This window comes from Tupaia chinensis, unplaced genomic scaffold, assembly GCF_000334495.1.
Source record: "Tupaia chinensis unplaced genomic scaffold, TupChi_1.0 Scaffold147869_1, whole genome shotgun sequence".
NCBI lineage: Eukaryota > Metazoa > Chordata > Mammalia > Scandentia > Tupaiidae > Tupaia > Tupaia belangeri.
The window spans coordinates 45,475-71,470 of NW_006207719.1; the positions used below are offsets into that span (position 1 = coordinate 45,475).

The 25,996-nt window shown below is 39.0% G+C and overlaps 1 protein-coding gene across 1 annotated transcript in view; it reads right to left on the bottom strand.

Moving 5' to 3' along the window:
• Positions 1-25,996, bottom strand: part of LOC102487445 (receptor-type tyrosine-protein phosphatase O) — a 244,765-nt gene that overhangs the window by 35,395 nt on the left and 183,374 nt on the right. The window contains exons 10-14 of the mRNA XM_006169943.3: positions 25,463-25,574; positions 19,297-19,448; positions 17,450-17,570; positions 3,073-3,212; positions 393-525 (exon numbers count right to left, since the gene is read on the bottom strand). Of these exons, the coding sequence (XP_006170005.1) occupies positions 393-525; positions 3,073-3,212; positions 17,450-17,570; positions 19,297-19,448; positions 25,463-25,574 (658 nt within the window). The remainder of the gene's footprint in view (positions 1-392; positions 526-3,072; positions 3,213-17,449; positions 17,571-19,296; positions 19,449-25,462; positions 25,575-25,996) is intronic.

A 25,996-nucleotide genomic window follows, 5' to 3' on the forward strand; every position in this document is an offset into this window, starting at 1 on the left:
ACATGGGTAGTAAGGGCACTTTAGGATTGAAATTAAGGGTTTCCTGCCCCCAAAGCTTCAAATTTTGCAATAGATGGGGCCAGCAGTTGGCATGGTGTTAAGGGCATTGGACTCCCACAGAGTCGAACACGGTCTGAGTCCCGGACCTGGCGGCTCACTTTCTCACATTCCCTCTCTCTCCCCCTCACTCTGTCCCTCTCTAGTCAAATTAAAAAAAAAAAAATCAAAGATTCAAAAAAACTTTATTTTACAGTAGAACTCTAGTTCCATCCATTTTATATACACATATGTGTGTGCATATACATGTGTGTATATAGATATATAGATATGTCAGAAAAAACATGAGAAGAAATAACTCCCAAAGACTAGATTCTACTACTGCATTTAATTACCCATTGTTGAGACGGCTATGAATGTAGGAATGCTGGGGCTGTCGTGGCTAAAACTGGTGACACTACAGTTGTAGGCCGTGGCAGGAAGGAGGCTGGAGATGGTCACAACATGAGAAGAAACAGCAACTGGTTCCTGGAGATGTAGAAAATAAGACATGGTTCATGTTATTTTCCTCTTTTGTTTTTGTTTTCGTTTTTGGAGAGGTTTTTACTATAGGGCACATGTGCTCACCGGAAAGACAGAGACAGATAGAGAGAAAGCAAGAAATCACCCCCTGGGGGGATGGCCATGCTGCAATCCCTTCTCCTCCATTCTCTCGGGATCTTGGGCATGCACGCACACGTGCCCGGCGTGAGTTTAAGCCCCCTGGTCTGGGACTCGAACTGTTGGTCGGCTACATGGGAGTTCAGCGACATAGCCATTACGCTAACTGCTGGTCCCTATTTTGTTCTGAAAATTAGTTTTCACAGTTGAGTAGGTAGTATGTTGGCTGAGTAAGAAATTTGCAAGGTTAAAAAGGAGAGCAGTGAAAAATGTTTCCTTCTCTCCCTGGTCCCCATCTACCCAATTCTCTTCTATAAAAGCAGCCCTTGTTGTCAGCTATTTTCTGTCTTCCCTTATATATTTTATGGATGTATAGACATATGAGACATGGTTAAAAAAACATAAATGAGGACAGAGTTTACATTGTTCTGCTTATTATTTAACTTTAATTATTAATATATATTAAAATTCTTTCCATATCAGTACCAATTAAGCTATTTTATATCTTTGAAGAGCTACATAGAAAGCCATGGGAAGGACATACTTTATGTAACTAGCCTCCTCTAACACACACATAAATTTATATATACATATATACTATGTACGTATATTAGAGATGTATATATATTTATATATGTATATATATTTTATATATGTATATATTTTTACTATCATGAACAATGCTATAGTGAACATCTATCCAAATTAAAACATAATTTTGACATGAAATATTTGTTTTTGAGTCATTGGTTTTTACCTTTTGACTCATAGTAGTTGTTTATTTTTTAAGAACACTACCCCTTTGTCTGCATTTTCAATTTTTATGTAGTATTCACCAAAGGCATGGTGATTTGTATGCTCAGAAACACTTCATATTAATCCATTCTTAACTACAAAACTTGCTAATTTGGTGGGCAAATGGCCAGACTAGTGACAAGGAATACTGTACAACATAAAAAGAAGAGCCATTTCTTTCAAAATAACACTCTAGGAACCAGCAGTTAGCATAATGGCTATGTCACTGGACTCCCACGTAGTCGACTGCGGTTCGAGTCCTGGACCCGGTGGCTTAAACTCATGCCGGGCGCGTGTGCGTGTGTGCCCAAGATCCCGAGAGGAGAATGGAGGAGAAGGGATTGAGGCATGACCATCCCACCTGGGGGGTGATTTCTCGCTTTCTGTCTCTCTGTCTCTGTCTTTCTGGCGAGCGCACACGCCCTATAGCAAAAACTTCTCCAAAAAGAGAGAAAAAAATAACACTCTATAACACCCCTAAAGAGATGAACAATATCAGCATTTTCCCACTCCCTCCTCAGTCACTATTTCACAAAAGAATGATTCTAAGAGAAGACTTTCGCTAACAGAACTCCGTTACAGAAAACAGCTAACTAACCCTTGTGTTCTTAAAGGGCAACATCACTGTAGTTACAAAGAAGAAAATCCATTACAGGTAGACCAGTTATTATCAAAAGGATTCTTACGATAAAGATTCAGCTGTTCAGTACAGATCAAAAAGAATTAAGTTGGAGAAAGAGTATCAAAAGGAGAAAGGAATCAAAGCAAATGATCTTAGCATTCGTTATGAAAAGATTTATACTCCCAGCCATCCTTTTTTACTTCTCGATCTCATGACCTTCATTATTTAAAAAGCATCAATTATTCATATTCATAGTATGTCTATATACTGAATTATACTCACAAACCTGCCCTTTTCCTTCCACTTCCAGCTATAATTTTTTTTTTCTTATGGCTTTCCAACTCCTAGAGCAGCAAATTCATCTCTCTCTCTCTCTCATTTCTACCTGGTGAGCAACTATGTATCAGATCTACTATCTGTGATTCTAAAGCTTTAGTGATAACCTTCTTCCAGGCTCCATTTTCCAACAGAAATGAATTGTTTACCTTACTAGTTGGATAGGCATGTTTCTTTTAAGTTCTCTTAGTAATATGACTCACTCCTGAGCTTATTATTTTACTCTGCTTGGTTTTTATACTCAAGTAATATATCATAACTAAATACACATTTTTTGAAGTTGTGTATTGGTGTTATCATTTTTGTTCTACACAGTGCCTTTCAAATAATTGAATCATATTTGTTAAATTATTATTTATATCATAGGACCTTTATTCTTTTAATTTAATGGCCAATAAGAAAAATAAACTTACGCCTTTATTCCTTCCTATGACTTGGAGTAGATAAGGACTAAGGACAAAAGATAAATACAAAAACAGAAGTTCAAATACCATCTTTTGGGCTTGTAAGCATAATGTTAATTTCCATCACAAATGGATAGTTTTCATGAACAAATGGATAGTTTTCATTTTCTAGAGTTCAAAGAAACGAGATTTCCATCTCGTTCAGATAGTTACCCTTAGTCAAAATGAACTCAGAAGGAAAATAAAAACATAGAGTACCTGAAGTTTGGTTTCTTGCCTGGAGCCAACTTGTTGGCAGAAAACTTCGAAGAAATCAGCTACTCCTTCTTCCACCCACAGCAAAGTCACTGAAGTTTGGGTTTTGTTCACTGCGAAGAGTGATTTGGGAGGAGCTGGTTCTAAGAAAAAAATAGTTTTCAAATCAAATGTGTTCTTCTTTTACTAATAAGTAGGTAAAACATCCTTCCAATCCAAAGAGAGCTAGTTAAGAGCACCATAGAGATGTTATATTACTTTTGAAATACGTCCTTTCACAAAGATAGCCATCTAACTTGGAGGCAGAATATTTTGCTTCCCCCTCCTTCCAATTTATACTTCTCGTTTTGGAGCACTTCTGTTTTCTACTTCAGCTTTATTATAGACATACTCTATTAATAGTGTTGTGTCAACTGTACTGGATTTTTGCATTGTCCTGATATGAAAGAACTTTGAGAAAGAAACAAAAACCTGCACTTAAAGAAAAAAAAAAAAAAGGCTGAGAAAAATGAACCTGGTGTTCTGTCTTCTCATGGACAGATTCTGTTTGGTATTTGGCTGACAAACAGTCTTCCTCACTCTGGAGACTATTTAGAATCATTCATTCAGAGCAATGGCTTCTTGAAAATTTAGTCACAATGAAGAGGGATAAAGCTAAACAGATGATTTTTTTTTTATTGAACGAAATTATTTATGGAAGAAGATAGATTAATAAATTGCTAGAGATAAATTCTGTATCTTAGACATTTTATCTTCATCAGTAAATGAATCCATTAGTCAGGGCTGTCTGTGCCCCTTCATGTACATTTCCAGTAATTGAGCCACTGACTGATGGCTTGAGACCAAACCCCTGTTGCCTCAGTTTTAAAAAGTGGGATGCTGCCTCATTCCCCATTCCTGAATCTCTCCTAGACTGCCTACGATCCCATCCGTCGAATGATGCTTTTTCCTCTAGTTCCTCTAGTATGTGAAGTGCTGTGCCCAAACTCAGATTTTAGTTGGAATTCCTCTTACCTTCATTCTTTTTTAAGAGAAATTTTTGTTGTAAGGTGCATACACTTGCTAGAGAGATAAAAGAGAAAGACAGAAAGAGAGAAATCACCCCCTGTGGGGATGGCCATGCTACAATCCCTTCTCCTCCACTCTCCTCTCAGGATTTTGGGCACACACACCTGGCATGAATTTCAAGTTACCAGTCTGGGACTTGAACCGTAGTTGACTACATAGGAGTCCAGTGACAACCATTATACCATCTGCTGGCCCCAGGAATTGCTTTTACCTTCTGTCAGACCTCCATAACACTGCTTGTTGAGCATTTTATATATCCACAGATACAGCATATTATGTGTCCATATGTATTTATGTGCCCCCTTGACACTGGAAATATTCCATCCTGCTGCCAGGTTCACATGACGGCATACCCTGCCATCTGGATATCCCTGCCGGAGACTACCCACTGGTGTGCTCTCCCACTGCTTGTCACTGAGATTTTGTTCATTTTCTGCCCACCTCTCCCTAGGTGTATCTCTGGTTCTCGGCTTTTAGCAGTGCCTGACAAAGTCCTATAGGCTGTTTCACTCCTTTGACAGGTGTATGTCTTTCTGTGGGAAGGTTTGTACCTTCTTTCTAACGTATCATGGTGGCCTGCCAGAACCAAGATGTCAAGATCACTTGGGTATAGGTAATTTTTCCTCAGAAAAATCTTCAAAGGTCTAGGACATCTCACAACCATGTAACACTTCTTTCTTTTCAGGTGAGAAATCATGGCAACTGATTATTACAAGCTCACTGCATCCAACATTGCTGTATGTTTTTTTCCAGAAAATATGCGAATATCATTTTAGTAGGTCAATGAGTAACATACACAAAGCCAAATTGGCTTGACTATGTATAATCGCTGTGATAGGTGAATTTCCCTCAATAAACCAGATTCTTGACTCCAGAGTGTCTAAAGAAACAAAGTTTCATAAGTCAAGGTCTAGTTGAATAATTAAATTTCAGTCCTCAAGACAAAAATCTGTTTCAGGGCATTTACTACTGATAAAATATAAGAACTATATTATCTGACAAGACCACTAACCACAGGTAGTGACTGAACCCTTGAAAGCTCCTAGTCCAGATTGAGAAATGCTTGTGAATGTAAAATACAGATTGACTTTGAAGACTTATTATGAAGGGACCAGCAGTTAGCATAATGGCTATGTTGCTGGACTCCCATGTAGTTGATGGCAGTTCGAGTCCTGGACCTGGTGGCTTAAACTCACGCCAGGCACGTGTGCATGTGTGCCCAAGATCCTGAGAGGAGGATGGAGGAGAAGGGACTGTGGCATGGCCAATCCCCCCTATGGGGTGATTTCTCACTTTCTGTCTCTCTGTCTTTCTGGTACCCAATAGCAAAAAACCTCTCCAAAAAAAGAAGATTTATAATGAAAAAAAAATTCTGTATATTGGTTATACATTAGAATGATGGTACTTTGAATATTTGGATAAAGTATATAACAGCTAATTTCATTGCTTTCTTTTTACTATTTTTTAAGATTGTGCTAGAAAATGTAAAATGACTTCTGTTGCTCTCATATTGTGTATCAGCTGGATAGTGCTGGGTTAGAGTATTCCTCCCCACTGCAGTCTGAACACTCTCAGCAGAAGCTGGTGTGAGGGCTGGGGCTGGCACTTCTGCTGTCCGTCTCCTCTTCATGAGACACAGATCGGCTCAGCTCTGCATTCTGGAGAGTTTAGATAATTTACGTTTCCCATCCTCAGGCATTGGATCAAAGTAGGTAACAGCTAGACGCTATTTATGATAGAGTCACATAAAGGCATTTTGACTGGTCTCTTGTCTCTGTAGGAGATGAATTTTGTATCCTGAAATTTGTATGTTGAAGCCAGAACCCTCAGTTCATGAGATTGTGGCTGTATTTGGAGTTAGAACTTTCAAGAAATAAACAAGTTAAAATGAGGCTATTAAGATCAGTAGGTGGAGTGGTGGTTAAGATGCTGGATCCCACATAGCTGACTGAATTTGAGTCCCAGACCCGGTGGCTTGAAAAACACACTGGGGATGTGTACAAATGCATGCATGTCCAAAATCCCAAGAAAAGAATAGGGATGAAGGGATTATGGTGTGGCCATCCAACCGGGGGATGATTTTCTTTCTCTCTCTGTTTCTATTTCACAGGTGCATGTGCCCTACAGAAAAAAAAAATCATAAATAAAAGAAGCTGTTAGAGTGGGCCCTGATCCAGCCTGACTGGTTTCTTTGTAAAAAGAGAAAATCTGGACACACCAAAGAGATGACAGAGAAAAGATCATGTGAGGATAGAAAGCAGACATCTGGACGCCACCTTGCTTATATCTTGAACTCGGACTTTTAGCTTCCAGAATTATGGGGAAAAAATATTCTGTAGCATAAGCCAATCAGTGTGTAATATTTTGTTATGACAGCCCTAGCAAACTCATATAATCTTTTCCTATTTAAAGTATCAAATATGGTCTAGCTAATAAAGGAGAATAGGAAAAAGCCAATCACATTCTGAAGGGTAAGAGAGTTAAGGCAAAGATTGCAAATACCTTATACAATGTAAAGTCATGTAAATCCTGGTTATAGTACAGGTCCTAGTTATCACTTTTTATCTAAGTGACATTTTACGTCTTAACTTCTTCAATTATTTTCATGCTCCGAAATATCAAATTTCCTAGTGTTTAAAATCATTTCAACATCCATGCTATGAGTACATAGGTAAAGAGAATAGATACACTATTTTAATAAAACAAGGTGTAGATATAGAGAGGTTTGCTTTTACAGACTCTCTATAACCTGTTTGACATTGTGGGTGTTACGCTCAATTTTACAATTCTCCTCCCTTTTCTCTCCTCCCCGTTGATGCCTCTCCAGGTTTGAGCTGAGAAACCAATCTAATTTTACAGGAAAATCAAGTACCATGCACAGAACATGGCAGAATGGAAGGCTGTAATGCTATCTCTACCATTTAATTTAGATTGGATTAAGAAAGGCTCAAGCTGTTGCCTAGGGTCTCCAGGGACTGAAAGTGACCTTGAGTGAAGTAGGAGCTGGCATCTAATTCTTCATTCTTGTGCTCTAGCAGCAAATTTCTTCCTTTTCTCAAGAATTCCAAAGGGAACAGTCAGGTATAATATTTAGCCTTGGAGCAGAATATAATGTGATTATCTAAAATCCATCTTTTCCCTCAGTTATTATATCGTTTCTTCTTGTGAGCCAATCATTGGGTGGCCATAAGATCCAGCGAGTCTCTCTCTGTTTATATGTTATACCTTTAGGTGTGGTCAATCATTTTACAAATGAGTGACATTAAGAATTCACTAGAAAAACATTGTAAAAATTATATTATCCCATGATCGACATGATAAAATAGATTTTCCATTTATAGCCTCACTAACAGAAATGTTCTAGTATCCTCTTTTATACACAGAGATGGTCTTTAACGTCTATGTCCTAGCAAGTATTTTTTAAAAATCCATTTTTATTTTTCCCAACTCAAGCATTTCTACCTTCTATAAGTTACATAACTTCCACTTAACTTTTCCAAACAATACATCCGTAATTAAAGCAGTGTAGGCTGAATAAATCATGTTGAAGTTGGCAAAAAAAAAAAAAAGAAAGAAAAATCTGCAAAAGAAAGCACTATTTGCAAGGAAGAAAACAAAAGCAAGAGATAGAGAACACATTTAGGGCGAGTTCATACTGCTGCACAGTGAAATGGAGGGGAATATTTATACGAAATCATGGAAGCCTTTGTTAGGCCTGATATTTGTTGGGACCTATTCTCACTGGCACAGGGAGATTCTTTTCCTGGATGTACTTAATCAGTAATTTGAACATTTTGGTAGATATCCATAAATGTAAATCATTAAAAATAATATTAGAAAAAGCTTTTTTTAAAAAATCAGGCAAATATTTGACCTCTGCATTAAATTCTAATTAGGCTTTTTTGGGCAAAGTATAAAATTTTCTCAGGAATTAGAAATACCTATCATTTTCATTACTTTTCAAATATTTTCTTTATGACTTAATGATAGCAAATGTAACATAATAGTCTTCCCTTATAAATGTTTCATTTTCCATGGGTTCAGTTACCCACTATCCAGTATGATATTCTGAGTGTATGTGAGAGAGAGACCATTCACAAACTTTTATTACAATATGTTGTTACAATCATTTTATTTATTATTTGCTCATCTCTTACTGTACCTAATGTATAAACTACACTTTATCACAGGTACATAAATATTGGAAAAAATAGTATGTATAGGGTTCAGTTTGAATCATGGTTTCAGGTATCCACTGGGGGTCTTAGAATAGATTTCTTGTGAATACAGTTTTTCAGACGAATCTCTCATTTAACATTACTTAGTCTGAGAACAAAATTATCTGACTTTCTCCTTTTTTAGTGGTTCCAGGAAGATGTGTTTTTTACTTAGCATTTTTATTTGCTTAGGAGTTACGTACTATAAAATTCCTAGGAAAAGATCACTACTTTCATTCTGTGATTAACCTTGTTGCCTTTTCTCTGAACTCAGGTATGAACTAAATTCTAAAATGAGAAGGGACATAGATAATCATCTTATTCAGACTCTCATTTTACAAATAAGCAACTGAAATCCAGAGGACCTGCATCATTTTTCTAAGGGAACACAATTTGTCTGTGAGTAAAAACTGAGATCCAAACCTCTGTACACCTAACTAGGGGTCCTTTCTACTACATCTGACTGCCTCCTTAAAAGAACAGGTGCTTCCTATTCGCGTCTATGTAAGTGGGGATAATATGTCCTCCTGAAAATTTCCTTTGTCCAGGTGCCGCCAGGTGGTGTGGTAGTTAAGGGTGCTGCACTCCCATGTGGCCGACCGCAGTTTGAGTCCCAGACCTGGTGGCTTGGTTTCTCGCTCTTGCTCTCTCGTTCTCTCACTCTATCCCTGTCTGATCAATTTTTTAAAAAAAGTAAATAAATTAATAAAGTTAAATAAAATAATTCTTAAAAAATAATTTCCTTTGTCCAGAAGACCAATATTCATGAAGTGGGCTCTTGCTTGTGTATTTAAATTGGTACTAGACTTCATAGTCTGCCCTATGAGTCCTCACCAGATTCTTTCAATATATTGAAGAGAATCTGACCCCTGCAAACATGCGTCACTTTAAAGAGGGCAGGAGAAGAGCTTTTAGAGAAGTGGCATGGGTGTGGGCAGCTGGCAACCAGCAGTGACACTTGCACGACTGCGACAAGATATAGGGAGATAACTAGCAAGGAAAGGTATTGGTTAGTCTCAAGCCCAAGTGTAGAGCCCCAGGACAGTCACCTAAAAGCTAAACTGGACAGCAACACTCTCATGCACTGTGACCATGCAAGTCTATAAAGGAAGAGCTTCATGACAATTACAGTACTCTGCAAACCTAAAGAACATGTATGTGTTTATGGTATAAGAAGTAACTAGAAGAAACCCTCCCTAAACTGCCATCATGACCTCTACCTTACCTGTTACCTTACTGGTGTTTTGTCTTTCATGGTCTTACTAGACCCCAACACCTCCGCTGGCTCCCTGGGTCCCAGTTCTGCTGACCCAACCATGGACATCATTCCAACAAATCTGACCTTTAACTATCCTTCATTGTGAATTTTCCCTGCTCTGGTGAACCATTTTGAATAATGTAGCAATAAGCTATTCCACTCACTTTAAAGGAGGGGGGAGGAAGAAAGAAAAAAAAAACACATGAAAACTATCTGGGTCTTCTTACTCTTTAGCTTCTGTTCATTTTCTCTTCTTCCCTTTATAATAAAGCTCAAGAGTTTTATTATTCCACTATTTTGAGTTTTTCTCCTTCTATCTTCTCTGAAATTTTTTCAGTTAGACGCTTTCCCTTCACTCTATTCAAATGCCTCTTGTCAAAATCACTGGTGACATTGCTAAGATTGGTGACCAGTGCTCATTTCGTCATCTGACACACCCACAGTGTGACAAGGTGGTCCCTATGCCCACTGAGACTCCCTCCTTACCTGGTTGCTAGGATGTCACGCTCTCCTGTGCTTCTCTGTGCTTCTGAATCTGCTCTTCGAGGTTTAAAAGGCACCTTTAAATGCTGACAAACCCAAAGGTGAACTATCTTCCTCCTAACTAGTCTCCCCCATAGTCATCTAGAAGTCAATAAATGCCCCCTCTGTCCTTCTTATTGCTCCGGCTCCAAGGCTAGGCTTCCCTCACTCATTTGTAGGTAACAGTTACATGCATAGGCAGTCCGCCTTAGCTTCATACTCAAAATAAATATTAAATCTGACCACTTTTCAACAGCTCCACACTTACCAGCTGGGCTCAAGCAAATGCTCTCTTATTTGGACACACAACAGTCTCCTAAATGTGAAGTAAGCATGTACTTTTATTTAAAGTGTCCAACTGGAGTATGTTTGGGGGAGGGAAGGATTGCTAGTAGCTTTCAAGCGATCCATAACAGGTGTAAGCTGGTATTGGATGGTCATCTGGGATGTACAGTCATCTTGGCTAACTGGGTTTCTACCTTTTATCCACCCTCCTGAGCAGTCTATTCTCACCACGGTGATTCTGTGAACTGTGTCAAGTCATGTGACTTCTTTGCATAAGCCATCCAGTGGACACATATGTCCTTAGGGGAAAAATGTCTTTCCAATGAGCCTATGGGGTTACCTCTCTGGCCTAGTACCTTCTACTCTCCCCCTTATTCATTCCACTGCAGCCACAGTGCCTTCCTGGCTTTCCAAATTCTCTTAGTCCTATACCTATATATATGAATATTTGAGAGAGAGGTGACAGTTCTAATATTCCCCTAAACACATAACCTCTCAGCATATTTTGATTCTTTCATGTCTATAGCCAAATTATACCTTAAAAGATTTCTAGTTTATCTAAGAACTTTCATGAATGCGATTAAGAAAATCAACCCAATATCTTTAATAACCAAATTTCCAGCCAGCCAGTGTAATAGAGGTGAAGGTGGCTGGATCACACATGCCCAACTGTGTCATTTGGGTCCTGGACCCAGGAGCTTGGGGAACACGCTAGGCATGTGTGCATGCCCAAATAATGAAAGAAGGGGAAGGTAGATAAGGGTTGTGTTTCACTTTCCCTTTCTCTGTTAATCTGTCTCTTTCTGGAAAGTGCTCATGCTCTCTGGCAAATTAAAAGAAAATAATAACCAAATTTCAAAAAAGGAACAGAAAACCACAAGGGTGGATGAGAGGCTTCTTCCTGCTCTATTAAATGTATTAACAAAAAAAATGAAGTTTGCAGAAAAAAGCCACACCCATGATCCAGAAAATCATATGTGGTGGATAGATAAGAAGTACTAACTTACTGTTTCTAGACTTAGGCCCAACATTATGTAAAGTAGGTCAAGCCTCTGGGGGCTCCAGATACCTCACATAAAGACATTGTACTAAATTACCTCCAAGTCCTTTCCTTGCAATCAAGTTCTCTGATTCCTGATCTTGTACCTCCTGAGCATGTCTATGGTTAACATCAAGTAGAAGTTTCACAATGGCGGTGTGTAAATTCTGCTTTGATTTTTCTCTTGTATCGTTGACTGTCCCTTCCTAGTCCCTCTTGCTGGCTTCTCTTCTGCTCGGTCTCTACATGCTAGGGTGGTTTGTCTAGGTCCAGGGCTTCTCTTCTTAGTATTTGCTACTTGGTGAGCTCATCCAGACACTCCCAAATGGTATTTCCAGCACAATGATACACATACAAGTATATCAATAATCTCTACTTGGCATCTGTATTTCATTGTCCGATACGCATGTCAAAACTTTTATATCCAAGGAAGAATCCTTGATTCTTACTGTACCTGCAAATTATACTGCTCCTCTAGTTTTTCTAGTCTTAGCAATCTCTGTGACTTGCCCCGCCATCCACCCTATATTGCTCAAGAGCAAAGCTTAGGCGTTGCTTTTAATTTCCCTTTTTCTCATTTCCTGTTTCTGCTCCAGCAAGAAGTCCTGTGGACACAATCTCTAGGACAGCTTCTCAATTCTGTCCACTTCTCATCTCCACTATAACGTTGTTATAGAATGTTGTTTTTAAGTGTGTATACATATGTGTATACACACACAATTTGGCTTACTCACACATCTTTCCATGAGTGAGAGACACAGAGAGAAACAGACAGGTACCCCAAATAAAGTGCTGTTGTGATTCACCCCCAAGTTTCAGCTGTCCCCAGGTCATGAGCTCACATGTGCCTGTTACACTCAGGGAAACCTCCAGGTTGAACCTGGAACCTTCCCTGTGGGTCAGCCTTGCAGAACCATCATGTTTTATGACTGTACCAATATCTGGCCCCGATAATGCTGTTTTTAAAGCTAGAACAAATAGCCCCTTCACTGGGCCCCCTTGTTCTCTTTAATGTTTATTTCTTTCATGAGCACACACATCCATGAGAGAGAGAGAAGCATCTTCAACGAGTCTCACTGCAATCTACATCCCCAGCCTCAGACAGCATGATTAGGGGTACATGCATGCTCCAGGCTCTTCGGGGAGCCAAACCTGTGATCTTCCACAACAGCTTCACTTGAGTTGCATTACTGCTGTGCCACTGAGCCAGAGCAGTCCTCTTATTTCACTTTTAATCCATCAATCCTTCCTCTCATAGCAACCAGGGGATGGTTTTAAATATGAGATTATTTAAATTCTCTAATTTGCTTTGCCTTGCTTTAAAAATAAAATCCCAACTTCATGCCTCAAATGACCTACATAAACTGGTCTGCCTACTTCTCTGACCTACATAAGGAGCTGCTCTTCCCCAGCCTTCCCAGGGCTAATCCTTTATTGTTATTCAGACCTCAGCTCTGTGGTTTCCGCACAGAAACCTTTAACCCACTTAGGCAGTCCGTACTGCATTACCGTGTTTCAATGCTCTGAAAGCTCTTATTATCATCTACATTACCTCTACCCCTTCACTAGATCAGAGGCTCCTTGTGAGCAGAAAGTGAAAGTAGCCCTTTGGGTCATTACTGCAAATAGGCATCTGAGTAGTACTTAGAAGGGTCTCAGTATATATTTCTTTCTTCCTTCCTTCCTTTCTTTTTTTTTGAGTTTTTTTTTTTTTTTCCTATAGGGCATGTGTGCTCACCAGAAAGAAACAAAAAGTGAGAAATTGCCCCCCAAGGAGGAATGGCCATGCCACAATCCCTTCTCTATTCTCCTCTCAGGAACTTGGACATGCACACACACACACACCCAGTGTGAGTTTTAAGCCATCAGGTCTAGGACTTGAACCACAATCGATTGTGTGGGAGTCCACCAATGTAAACATTATGCCATCTGCTGATCTCTTCAGAATATATACATATATATTTTTAAGACAGAATTTTGCTAAAGAACGTGTGCACTCGCCAGAGAAAATGAGAAATCCCCTCCCCCCCCCACCCCCGGAGGATGGCCATGCTGCAAATCCCTTCCCCTCCATTCTCCTCTTGGGATTTTGGGCATGCACACACATGTACCCAGCATGAGTTTTAAGCCACTGGGTCCAGGACTCAAACCATGGTTGACTATGTGGGAGTCCAGCGATATAAACATTATGCCATCTGCTGGTCTTGATATATTTCTTAAACAAGTTAGTGAATGGATATTCTTATGATTCATGGCAAATGTAGATCCTACCCTTTATGACACCAGTTAGAACCACTTTGAAGAAAGTAGTTTTAGGTCTGAAAATCATTTTGGTTGGCATAGCATTTTCAACTCTGAGGTCTGTGATTTCAGTTCTACACTATCTATAGAGCAGTTATAGGTGGCAAGGCATTAAGTTATAGAAAACCGAAAGAACTAATAAAACACAATAACATCATTAGTAGACTAGAAGAGAGCTCTAGGATGGCTTCATTGCACAATGGTAAGTGCTGTGTATTGCGAGCCAGATCCCATATGGCCAACCACAGTTCTAGCCCTGGTGGCTTGAAAAAATATTCCCAGCATATATGCAGACATGCCTCAAATCCTGCTGGCAGGAAGAGGAGGAGGGAAGGGGATTGTGGTGTGGTCATGCACCTTTGGGTGCTTCATCTCACTCTCACAATTTTTTCTCTGTCTCCTGGAGAGAAATGCACCCTCTAGCAATTACAGAAAAATGAAGAAAAGAAAGAGAGAGGGACCAGCAGTTAGTGTAATGGCTATGTCATTGGACTCCCATGTAGTTGACCACGGTTCGTGTCCCGGACCCGGTAGCTTAAACTCACACCGGGGGCGTGTGCGTGCGTGCCCAAGATCCTGACAGGAGAATGGAGGAGAAGGGATTGTGGTGGCCATCCCCCCTGGGGGGGGTGATTTCTCGCCTTCTGTCTCTCTGTCTGTCTGGCGAGCGCACGCGCCCTATAGCAAAAAACCTCTTCATGCCGCAATCCCTTCTCCTCCATTCTCCTCTTGGGATCTTGGGCATGAACGCACACGTGCCCAGTGTGAGTTTAAGCCACTGGGTCCGGGACTCGAACTGTGGTCGACTACATGGGAGTCCAGTGACACAGCCATTACGCTAACTGCTGGTCCCGTGTAATACACATTTTCTGTGAATATTTTGAAGGCTTTTCCTTGAAATATCATGCAAGACTGGAAGTTGGTGCTCTCTCTCCATACTGCTAGTATTATTCAAGAACAGACCACAGGGAAGAAGAGTAGACCATCTCCACTGTCAAACACTATCCTCGATTCCCTATGCAGGCAGTATCACCCCCCTCCCCCCCCGTAAGGGTGTTTGGAAATTTGCAGGGATCTTTTCAGTAGTCACAACACAGGGTATTAATTGGACTTCTCTGGGCAGAACTTAGAAATGCTGACAGTTTTGCAATGACCAAGGGCATTCCAAAAATAATTGTCCCATGTTTCAAGTCCCATATATATTTCAAATATCATACCAGGATAAACCCCCTTGTAAGCATAAATTGCAAGCACTTTACCAGAAAATGTTAGAAGATTTTTTAAGAAATGAAGTAAAATAATTTAGAAGAAAGTTGTCATAAAGAGGGATATTTAGATGGAATTCAGATATCGTTTGAAAATTACTCAATGATTTATCTTTTTGGTCCGTAATGCCTATTCAATGTATCACTTATTTGCAACTACACATATACTTTTAAAGGATTTCAGTACAAGAAGTTAGTTTCTTTCATTGCAAATATGAGACAAAAAAGATTTAAGACTCAGTGTCCTATGTATTGAGAGAAATGCAATTACTGGGTGAACTGGGGAAAGATTAGTATTATTACTATTTTATTTTATTAGAGGGCATGTTCACTCTCGAGAGAGGGAGAGGGAGAAAGTACCCCAAATCTGGTCATGACTCAGTCCTTTCTCCTCCACTTCTCTATCTTGTTGGGATTTGGGGCTTGCATGCACACATGCCTGGTGTGTTTTTCAAGCCATAGGGGCCACAATTCAAACTGCAATTGGCCATGTGGGATCCAGCTCCCTTAACGACCAGGCCACGAGGGTGGTCTAATATTTTGTCTGAGATTTTACCAAGTGTTTTCTAAAAGTACATCATGGACAACAATGCTAGTTCTGGTATTTAAACTACTAATAAAATACCCCTGCACCAGTCTTTACTTACAGTTCCATGTATGAACATACGTATAACAGAAATAATTTGAGACTCTTATAAACAGATTCAGACACATAGAAATTAGCAGACATCTGAAAGAATAGTATCAATTTGTATGTTTCATGCCAATATTTCTTGCCATTCTATTTTTTTAAAGAATTATTTTTTAACATTATTTAATTCAGTTATTTATTTTAATTTGACCAGAGAGGGACACATATACACACACACACACACACACACACACACACACACACACAGAGAGAGAGAGAGAGAGAGAGAGAGAAAGACACGAGGTCCAGGATCCAAACCACGGTCAGCCATGTGGGAGTCCAGTGCCTTCAAAGAACATGCCACCTACCAGCCCCATCATTCTATTTATTTTTAAATTTTAAATTAAAAGCAATAACTGATCTCTGCCGTGAAAATTACGTATTGAAATTATGCATTTATTCTCGGGGTTGCCACTTTTCAATCATACATACCCCGAGTGATCTACTACTCCATTTTTTTGTCAGTCCATTGTATATTGCCTGTTGTTGATTTTAGGATAGCGTCTCAGAATTTCCCCTTGGGGAAAATAAATGATAAGTTATTTCAGATTTATGTATATATTTGTATGTCCTAGATTTTTGAACATAGATGGCATGTTTTGTGTTTCCCAGTTGTATGTCATAATATAGAGAATTATTGAGACACTATCCTTGTACAAGAAGCTCCAGCTCATTAGCAGGACTATCAGACATTCCTGTCTATTATGTTTCTGGCCCTATTATCCCTACTTTAAGTTCTCTCCCTCTTTCTCTCATTATATGCAAGCACGTTTACTTATTCTGTTCTTTTTATTAAGGTCCACCTGTAGCTATGCTTGTCCAGTTATTCATTTATTAATCCATGTATACCTGTTTCTTTCATTTTTATACTTCTTGTATGGAGGACTATTGATCTTTTTACTTCTTTGAAAACCCATACTTAATCACTTTTATTGTGTGCAGACACCAGGCAATTTCATTATGTCTTTTGAAGTATTTCTATCTAAATGTGTATATAGGGAATCTATATTGTTTTATTATACTTTAAAAAATTTTTTGCTATAGGGCACATGTACTCACCTGAGAGAGACAGAGAAAGAGGAAAACTGACAAATAACTCCCTAGGGCAATGGCCATGCTTCAATCACTTCTCTTTCATTTTCCTCTTGGAATTTTGGGCACACATGCATGTGCACCTGTCGTATTTTCCAAGCTGCCGGGTCTGGAACTTGAACCATACACTTAACCATGTGGGATCCAGCTGCCATAACAACCACACCATCCAGCCTTACGTTATTTTTCTTTTACCTTGATGTTAGAATTAGGAAATCATATCAAATCTAAAAATTCAAAGTGGGTTATTGTATGTATGAGTTTCTATTTAGGATATCAAAGAGGGCATTATTTAATATTTGCATGAAGATGGAGTGTTATCTGATTTGGCCATGAACACAGTCTTGGTAATGTCCACGTCTCTTCCATCTCTAAAGTCCTCAAACTACTCGGTTTCTCAAACCTTACTAAAAATGATGAATATCTCTGTTTCCAAACACAGTATACATTCCACTCACAGAAATGGATACTAAGGTGAACGTGCTCTCTTGGGAGTCAAACTATTTTCTATTTATAAAAGAGAAGTAGTTGTTTTTGTTTTTGTTATTTCACTGAGTTGACACGCTCATGCTGCATCGGTGATGTGAGCACCAGTAATCTGGTCCAACTATTCTCTTATGCATATCTGTGTACTCTTCTTACCTAGCTTGATGAGGCGCAGCATGGAGGTATTACTTCCTCTCTCGGTGCAAGCAGTTACTGAGAGGTTGTAGATGTCTCCTGGAGGCAGGCTGAGAATTGCGGTCATGACATTGCGTGTTACCTGCAAGATCATCAAAATCACCTTTTTAAATCTCCAGTGAATAAGCCAGCTCCCCCCCACCACCACCACCTCAAACAACTACCGGGTGATAATGGACATTCTCTCTGTTCTACCTTGCAAGTCACAATCAATTACATTACGCATATGTCATTTTAGAATAATTACATAAATTCCCACAATGGGCTACAGGCAAGTGAGCCTTAAAAATGCAGCATACAGGGCAGCTAGTGATACGGTGGTTAAGGTGGCTGGATCCCACAGAGCCAACTGCTCAGTTCGTGTCCCAGACCCAGCGACTGGAAAAATATGCTGGGCACAGGTGCATGCCCTAAATCCTGACAGGAGAATAGAAGAGAAGGGAATGGGGTGTGGTCATCCCCTCTTGGGGGTACTTTCTTTCTGTATCTCTCTAGCAAGTATACATGCTGTATAGCAAATAAACAAACAACAACAAAAAAGCCCCACAAAGAACATTAACCAAAGAAATGGAGAGTATATATAAGATAGAACAGTTTTGAAATTAATTCCCTTGTTTGCAATGGATATTACTCTGATATTTTCACACATATTTACAGCAGATTTTTAAAAAGGCAGTTGCTGATTGCTACTGACACATCCACTCTGAGAAGCCCAGAGGAAACCTAGTCATATCTATAGACCCATAGCTTCCCACCCTAAGGCCATATTTACTCTCTTCCTCAATAGCTAGAAGAGACCTTGTGACCCAGTCCTGACCAATGGAAATCACATGAATAACGTAGCTCAGTTCACATCCTATAAGGGCTGCGCCTTTGTGTTCTTTCTTGTCTCCCCCCTGCAGGCTGGAAAATGGATGTAGTGATGAATGAAGGTTTCCCTAGGTGGATGAGGACTGAGTATAGTGGCGGGTGGTGCAAGAAAACAAAGAATCTCTGTCTCTGATGACTCCTTACAGCAGAAATGTCCTGTGAATACTGGGTTTTCAGGAAAGAGAGAAACTTCTGTTGTGTTTGATCCAGTCTCTTTTTGTTTGTTTCTTTAGTCCACTAGTTTAGTTTGTATCTGAAGTAATACAATGTCAGCCTAATAAACCAGGAGAAAAGAAATCAGTATCCCAATGTACCCAAATACCTAGATGTTGGTGCCATATGGAGAAAATATTAAAATATAAAATATATAATTTTCAGTTCTCTTGAAAGTGTTTAGCATCCTGAAGAGAAAGCTCAAATAATAACTTTAAAGGTAAATCAAATCAAGAATGAAAACTATTCACTTATGTTAAAAGGTAAGCAGTATGAAAAGAAGAATTTATTTTCTTTTGTTCTCTTTTATGTCATTTTTCTCTTCCTTTTAGTTTTGCTATAGGGTGTGTGTGCTTGCGAGAGACAGGGAGGGAGAGTGAGAAGTCGCCACCCGGAGAGATGGCCATACCACAATTCCTTCTTTTTTGTTCTTTTCTGAGGATTTTGGGCATGCATACATACATGCCCTGCGTGATTTTCAAGCTATTGGGCCCAGGACTAGAACTGCAAAGTTAGCCATGTGGGACTCAGTCACCTTAACCTCCACACCACCTGCTGGCCTCCAGAAAAAATTAATTTTTGTTCCCTGTCTCATATCCAGAACCTAAAACAGTGCTAACTGGTATGCTGAGATTTGTTTAATGTCTTAGGAAATGCTTGATAGTTTTCAACAGTCTATGTAACTAAATGTTCAGATGCCCAATACCATGATTCAAGAAACATACACTCTTTTTAATTTTCTTCTTTCCTTCTGCAACCACCATCCAGTGCAACATTCTAGAATGGGACAGATCAGTTGTGTCATCCCCGTATTTCCAACTGATATACAACAGGCTGTTGATATATTCCACTGAAGTGATTTCTGGAGCCACTGGGGCTACAAGGGTGAAAAGAGAGATAATTTAGTATAACACACTAATAATTAAAGTACATATCAATAGAATATGAATACCCTCAGGTAGTTAATGTAGAGAATTAAATTTCTCTGTATATAGAGGTCCTCCAGGCTCCTGTTCCTCTCAGTAACAGAGTGAAGATTGTTTCATGGGGCCCTACTTTGTTTATCTCCGACACAAAACAGCCAGCTCCATCTGTGCCTGAGGATGTCAAGATTTTTTTGTCTAAAGAGGGATTTTTGCTAAAGGGCGTGTGCACTCACTGGAGAGACAGAGAGAGGCAGAGAGGAAGAGAGACAGAAAGCAAGAAGTCACCCCGGCCCCCACCCCGGGGAGATGGCTATGCTGCAATCCTTTCTATTCCATTCTCCTCTTGGGATTTGGGCACCCACACATGCACCCAGCGTGAGTTTCAAGCTGCCAGGTCCAGGACTCAAACCATGGCTGACTATGTGGGAGTCCAGCAACGTAACCATTATGCCATCTGTTGGTCCCTCAAGGTCTCATATGTAAATTTCACTGTTGTAAGATAGGTAAAATATTCCCTTGTTTGAGTGTCACTTTTTTGTTACATTGATCAATTAATATTAATAGGTATTGGTGAAGTTATTGTCCAAGTAGTACTGGAAAACTTGGGGTCCTCTAAAAGTAAGTCTCTCTTACTGTGGTGCAGTAAAGATGTTTATGAGGAAAAAAGAATAGGAGGGAAGGGTAGGATAGACTATAACAGCACTGGGGAGCAGGTGGTGTGGGGGTTAAGGCACTGGATCCTGCATGGCCGAATCTGAAGTTGACGTTCTGGACTCCGCAGTTTGGAAATTATGTCAGGCATGTGTGCATGTATGCCCAAGATACCAAGAGGAGAGACTGGAGGAGAAGGGATTGTAGCATGACCATATCTCGCTGAGGGGTGATTTGTCACTTTCCCTCTCTCTCTGGTCAGTGTCCATGCCCTATGGAAAAAAAGAAAAAGGTAATAGTACTGTAAGTGGAACAGAGGACAAATGTTACCAAAAAATAACAAGGCAGTACCATCAACAGTGTCTGTCTAGGCCAGTGCTTTGCAAAAAGTAGGGTTTTCTTCTTCTTCTTTTTTTTTTTTTTTTTTTGCTAGAAGGGCATGTGCACTTGCTGAAGAGACAGATGAGAGACAGAAAGCAAGAAATCATCCCCCAAGGAGGATGACCATGCTGCAATCCCTTCCCCTCCATTCTCTTCTTGGGATTTTGGGCATGCATGCACATGCATCTGGCATGAATTTTAAGCCACCGAGTCTGAGATTTGAACTGTGGTTGACTATGTGGGAGTCCAGTGACACAACCATTATTCCATCTATTGATTCTAACAAAAAGTAGGTTCTTAATAAATGTTACTGAGGCAAGCAAAAAAAGGAAAGAAGGATTTAAAAAATAAAAGCCTCAAAGCTAAATTCTTTTTTTTTTTAAAGCTAAATTCTAACACTGAGTTTATTACTTTAACTTATATTCTTATATATTTAAAGTTTTTTAAAAAATTGCCATTTAGGGAGGAGAATTCAAGCTTTATAGAATACAATCTTTTTTTTTTTTTTTAATTTGGAAAACCAGGCCACTTTAATGTTTTTGTACAATTTAACAAATAATCTTTTGATGACTGCAGACATCTAAGACTGGCTATATTCAGAAACATCAGTCATGATGGTTTTCCAGATGGTGTATCATCTTGAAAAATTACAAGGCGTTATTTGTATGCAACTGCTATCAAACCAGGAAGACAGCACTTATGCATCCATCATTTTCAGGATTGTTGATAACTTGGGCATATTTCCCCCAAATAACCTTGCCTCCTTGTGTCATAAGGCCCAACTTGCTCACGTTCACCTCAAGGACAATACCTTTGGTGATAAAACCCCAAGTTGTATGTAGTGGGGATGAGGGAGTCTTCTTTACACCAAGAATTGGCAGGCACAAGGTGGCTTTCAGTTCAGGATATGTTACGTGGGCCTTCTTGAAACATAACGTGTTGGCCTAATGAATCTTTCATATTTAGGGAGTTTTCTAGTAAAGCCATCTCCAACAAAGCAGACTTTTGTAACCATCCTCTTCCATGCCTTCTTTCTCTTTCCTGTTCGAATAACTTTTAACACTTTTGTTTCTCCCTGGGCTTGAACTTTGGGTAGAGGGACTTCCCATTTTCCTGCTTTTCTTTCTGCTTTTGTTTAATCATATTGGAAAGTACTTTAGCTCGGGACTGTCCTTCTCTGTCCAACAGATAGGCAGGTCCTGCTCCGTGTAGAGTCTTCATCACTCTTCTGTTTGGTGTTCCTCTTTTCAGGCATCTTGATAGTCTTTTTTATTTGTATTTTCTCAGCATGGCGCTGTTTATGTTAGAGCTTAGCCTTCAGACCAATCATTCTTTTTGCCTTCTTTGAAAGTTCATGAGCCTCCTGACTTTCTTTCTCTTTTTGTCATGGTAATCCAAACGATATTCACAGTGTTTATGATGTAATTCAATATACTCATTTTGTGGCATGGTGACGGCTGCAGGGTTGCCAGGAGCAGCCTCCGGGACACAAAGAAGTTGTCAACTTTCAGGTCTCAGAGACTAACAAGTGAACTCAACACAGTCTAGAATGGGAAAAAGCTAGTATACAATCTTTGAAAGTATAATTGAATTATTTTAAATGTAACTGATAATTCTGAAGATTTTAAGTAATATAGACACAGTTAAATTTAAATTCCATGTGTATTTTGGCTTGAAGACAATCAAGTGTTCCATTCTGAGAGACAGCTCAATATCAACTAAGATAATTTGAGAATTTCTATAAATCATAAAAATTATTTTCCTTAATATCATGCAAATACACCTAACACACACTCACCGCTAATTATGTTTTCAAAAATAATTATTCACTATGGAGAATTTCCTATGTGTAGGTAAATAACACGTGTATTTCATGTGAACTAGAGTAGCATTTCTAATGTGTATAACAATAAAATCTTAAACTATCAACAATGACTAACAAGTAACCCAAATCTATGACATAGTTCAGAATAGACTACTAGAAAAAACAACCTTGTCTATTTACAGTCTGCTGCTGTGCTCCAACATAGCATATCCTAGATAGATACCTACAGATATTTTCTTCAAAGAATACTCTCATGTTCTAATTTGGTAAGGACAAAACATTTTTAAAACTGCAAACCTAGAAGTATTTCATCTCTCCCTCCCAGGATGTGGTCTTCAGGTTTCTTTCTGTACTTCATGTGGTTGGTCTGAAATTTAGCACATTGCTCCGAGCCACCAGATGTCACTGTTGGTTTATTAACAATTATTTGGTAAGTGTGTGTGTGTGTGTGTGTGTGTGTGTGTGTGTAATTACAATGGACCTGGCTTGCAGGCTGTTGCCTAACAAAGATAGACAAGTTCATAATCACTCCAAATTCAAATACTTTTTCTTGTTTTCTTTTGTACCACACAATCTGACAATGTGAATTAAAATTCAAAGCCTAGCAAAGTAAAGCATGAGATCTTCATTTATTTTATGTTAGATCCTTGTTTGGGGGCCCAGCAGGTGGTGTGGTTGTTAATGTGCTAGACTTCCACATGGCTGATCACGGTTTGAGTCCCAAACCCAGCAGTTTAAAAATCACACTGACTGTGTGTGCATGAGTGCCCAAAATCCCAAGAGGAGAATGGAGGAAAAGGGACTGTAGCATGGCCATCCCCACTAGGGGGGTGATTTCTCATTTTCTCTCTCTCTCTGGTGAATACAAAAAACCACTAGAATTTTAACTGATTTTAAAAAAATAAGAATAAAGTTAAACTTCAAGAGTTATTGATAAATCACGTTCAAGAATGAAAAATGAAAATGATATGTCATATGTATTCTGATAAGCAATACATATGTATTCTAATAGCAACTTATACAATTTAATTCTCACACTATTGTGTGAGGTATTTATTATGCCCATTTTACAGATGTGGAATTGAGCCCATTTACATCAATATGCTCAGGGAAGCCTGTAGACTGCTGGTGTCAGGATGACGTAGTTGTTTGCCCCAGGGAAAGTTAAGAAATTCCCAAAGAAAAGTTTACTGGAAACCATTGCCTGCTCACCCCAGGAGAAAGTTTCCTTATTAACCACAGTTTATTTTTACACACTTGTTATGTCCACCTAAACTGTTATAAACTTTGCCCAATAAACATCTTTAGTAAAAATGCCAAATCCTATTAATAGTTCATGTCTGATGGCTTCTTCATGAGAGGCTGCAAAGACTCCATCAAGGAGGCATTCAAGTGCACTAAATTAGTCTATTAAACAGTTGCCAGGTAATATTTTGGAGAGGTCTATGATGAGAATAGAAACCCAGGGTCACTAAGATCATTTACTCAAAGTCCTACTGGTAGAAATGCACAGGTCCAGGTTGAGATGCTAAATCTAGGCTTTTTCCAGATAACTTTTCTGTCTGAGAAAAAAAAAAAAGTCTTACAACAATAAACTGTAAGAGTTATTGACATAGCCAAGTTTAATTATACTTACATGTGTGATTACAAATAGACTTAAAAGTCTAACATAGCAGGAGTCAAATAATTGGTATTTCTCCTTTTTTAAAGTATTCTTATATTGTTCCATTCTAACGTATTTTTTATACTTAAATCATTGCTTTTTTTCCTTTTAGGTTTTTGCCATAGGGCACATGTGTTCACTGGAGAGACACACAGAGAAACAGGGAGAGGGAAAGTGAAAAGAACACCTCCCAGGGGGGATGGCCATGCCACAATCCCTTCTCCTCCATTTTCCTCTCAGGATTTTGGGCAAGCACATTGGCACGAACACCTGGCATGATTTTCAAGCCACTAGGTCAGGGCATTGAACCCATGGTCAATCACGCAGAGTCCAGTGCCTTAACCACTATACTACGTGCTGGCCCCCTACTCTAATATTACTAGCAGCATCTGGAACACAGAGGGCTCTGAATATCAATTAGTAAAGAATCACATAGTATGTAAGTTAATTGGCTAATAATTAATATATTACCTATTTCTTTCCATTCTTTTCAGTGATAAGCTTCAACAGAGTGAAACTAGATGTCCAAGGAGGAAACTATTTTGCCCAAATTAATCTTCATTTAAATTTTTTCTTCTACTTTTTTTCTCGGTACGTCTCTATCTAGAGCCTTGCTAAGAAAAAGTTCTTGAAGTCTTAGTTCAAACAAGGGTTAGCGTTCCTTTGATGAATTTCCTCTTTTCATTGCTATCTCTGACTATTGCTTAAAACTACATAATTAAAGGCTCGTGAGACTCTAAAAAGGAATAAAGTATTTAATCTGTGTCTCATAAAGTTTCAGAATGAAGTATTAATAGGTATTAATAGATAATTTATACTATCACCATTCCCCATTTTATACACACACACACACACACACACACACACACACACATATATATATATATATATATATATATATATATATATATATGAACTAGGGCTTCAAGGAGTTGCTCAGGTCATGTGTGGTATGTGGCAGAGCCATGATTCAAGTCCAGGTCTATCTGTCTTCAAAGTCTATTTTAAACTTCTGCAATGGACCCTACTGTAGTCAGTCTGTGACTTTAAAGATGGCTTACTTAGTAAGGAAATGGAGGCACTCTAACAAATGTAATCATCAACTTGGTAAAATCAGTTGAGTGTGTGCTGTGAAGCTGAGGGCTCTGCCTGCTCCAGCGCGATGCTAATCAGTCCCAACCGGGGAGCCTGTAAGCCAAGGGCAATGACTCAAGAAAAATGAGTCAAGGGCAGTAGTAACTCAGAATAATAACGATATCTTAATTTTTAGAGATTACCAATGAAGCAAATAATGAATGATCAGAATCAAGCTTATGGTCTTCCATGAAACTGATGCTTACTTGGTGCTGGGTAAATGACTGGCAATTTCTGGAGATGTGGTCTCTCAGTCTCTCCTCAGAATAATATTTTTGACTCCTGTAACCATTCCCCCCTGACACACTCACCTGTTATGAAGCTTATAGTGGAACTGTCACAGCAGCTCAATTCTGGATCTCCCCATGTCACCATCGTAACTCGAAAGTTGTAGTACCACGCAGGCAACAAATTAGCTATTCTCTACATGAGAGAAAAAGCAAGCAAGAAGACAAAGAACTAAGAGGGGAAATATTATTTCTGGAATAGAAATACTTTCACTAAGTTGTACCAAAAATCAGTAATTTTTATTTTCCTTTCTGGTACCTTTTCATAATTCCCTAATTTTTCATAGTAAAAGGTTTTTCTGGAATAAGGTGAAATATAAATAAAATAAAATATAGAAATATAATAGTTTAAGGCGATTTGAAAGATAAAGAACCATCTATTTCCAATTTTCATTTCATTCTGCCATTTTTGAAATTATATTACACAAGAGAAATAGGACTGATTAGTAAGTGACTGTGTGTACACTACATCCCTCTGTTTCTAAGACAGGTGACTCGCAACCCTGTATGTTTCCATTGTAAAGCACCAGCAGGCATCCTGGTTGGTGGCAATTACCC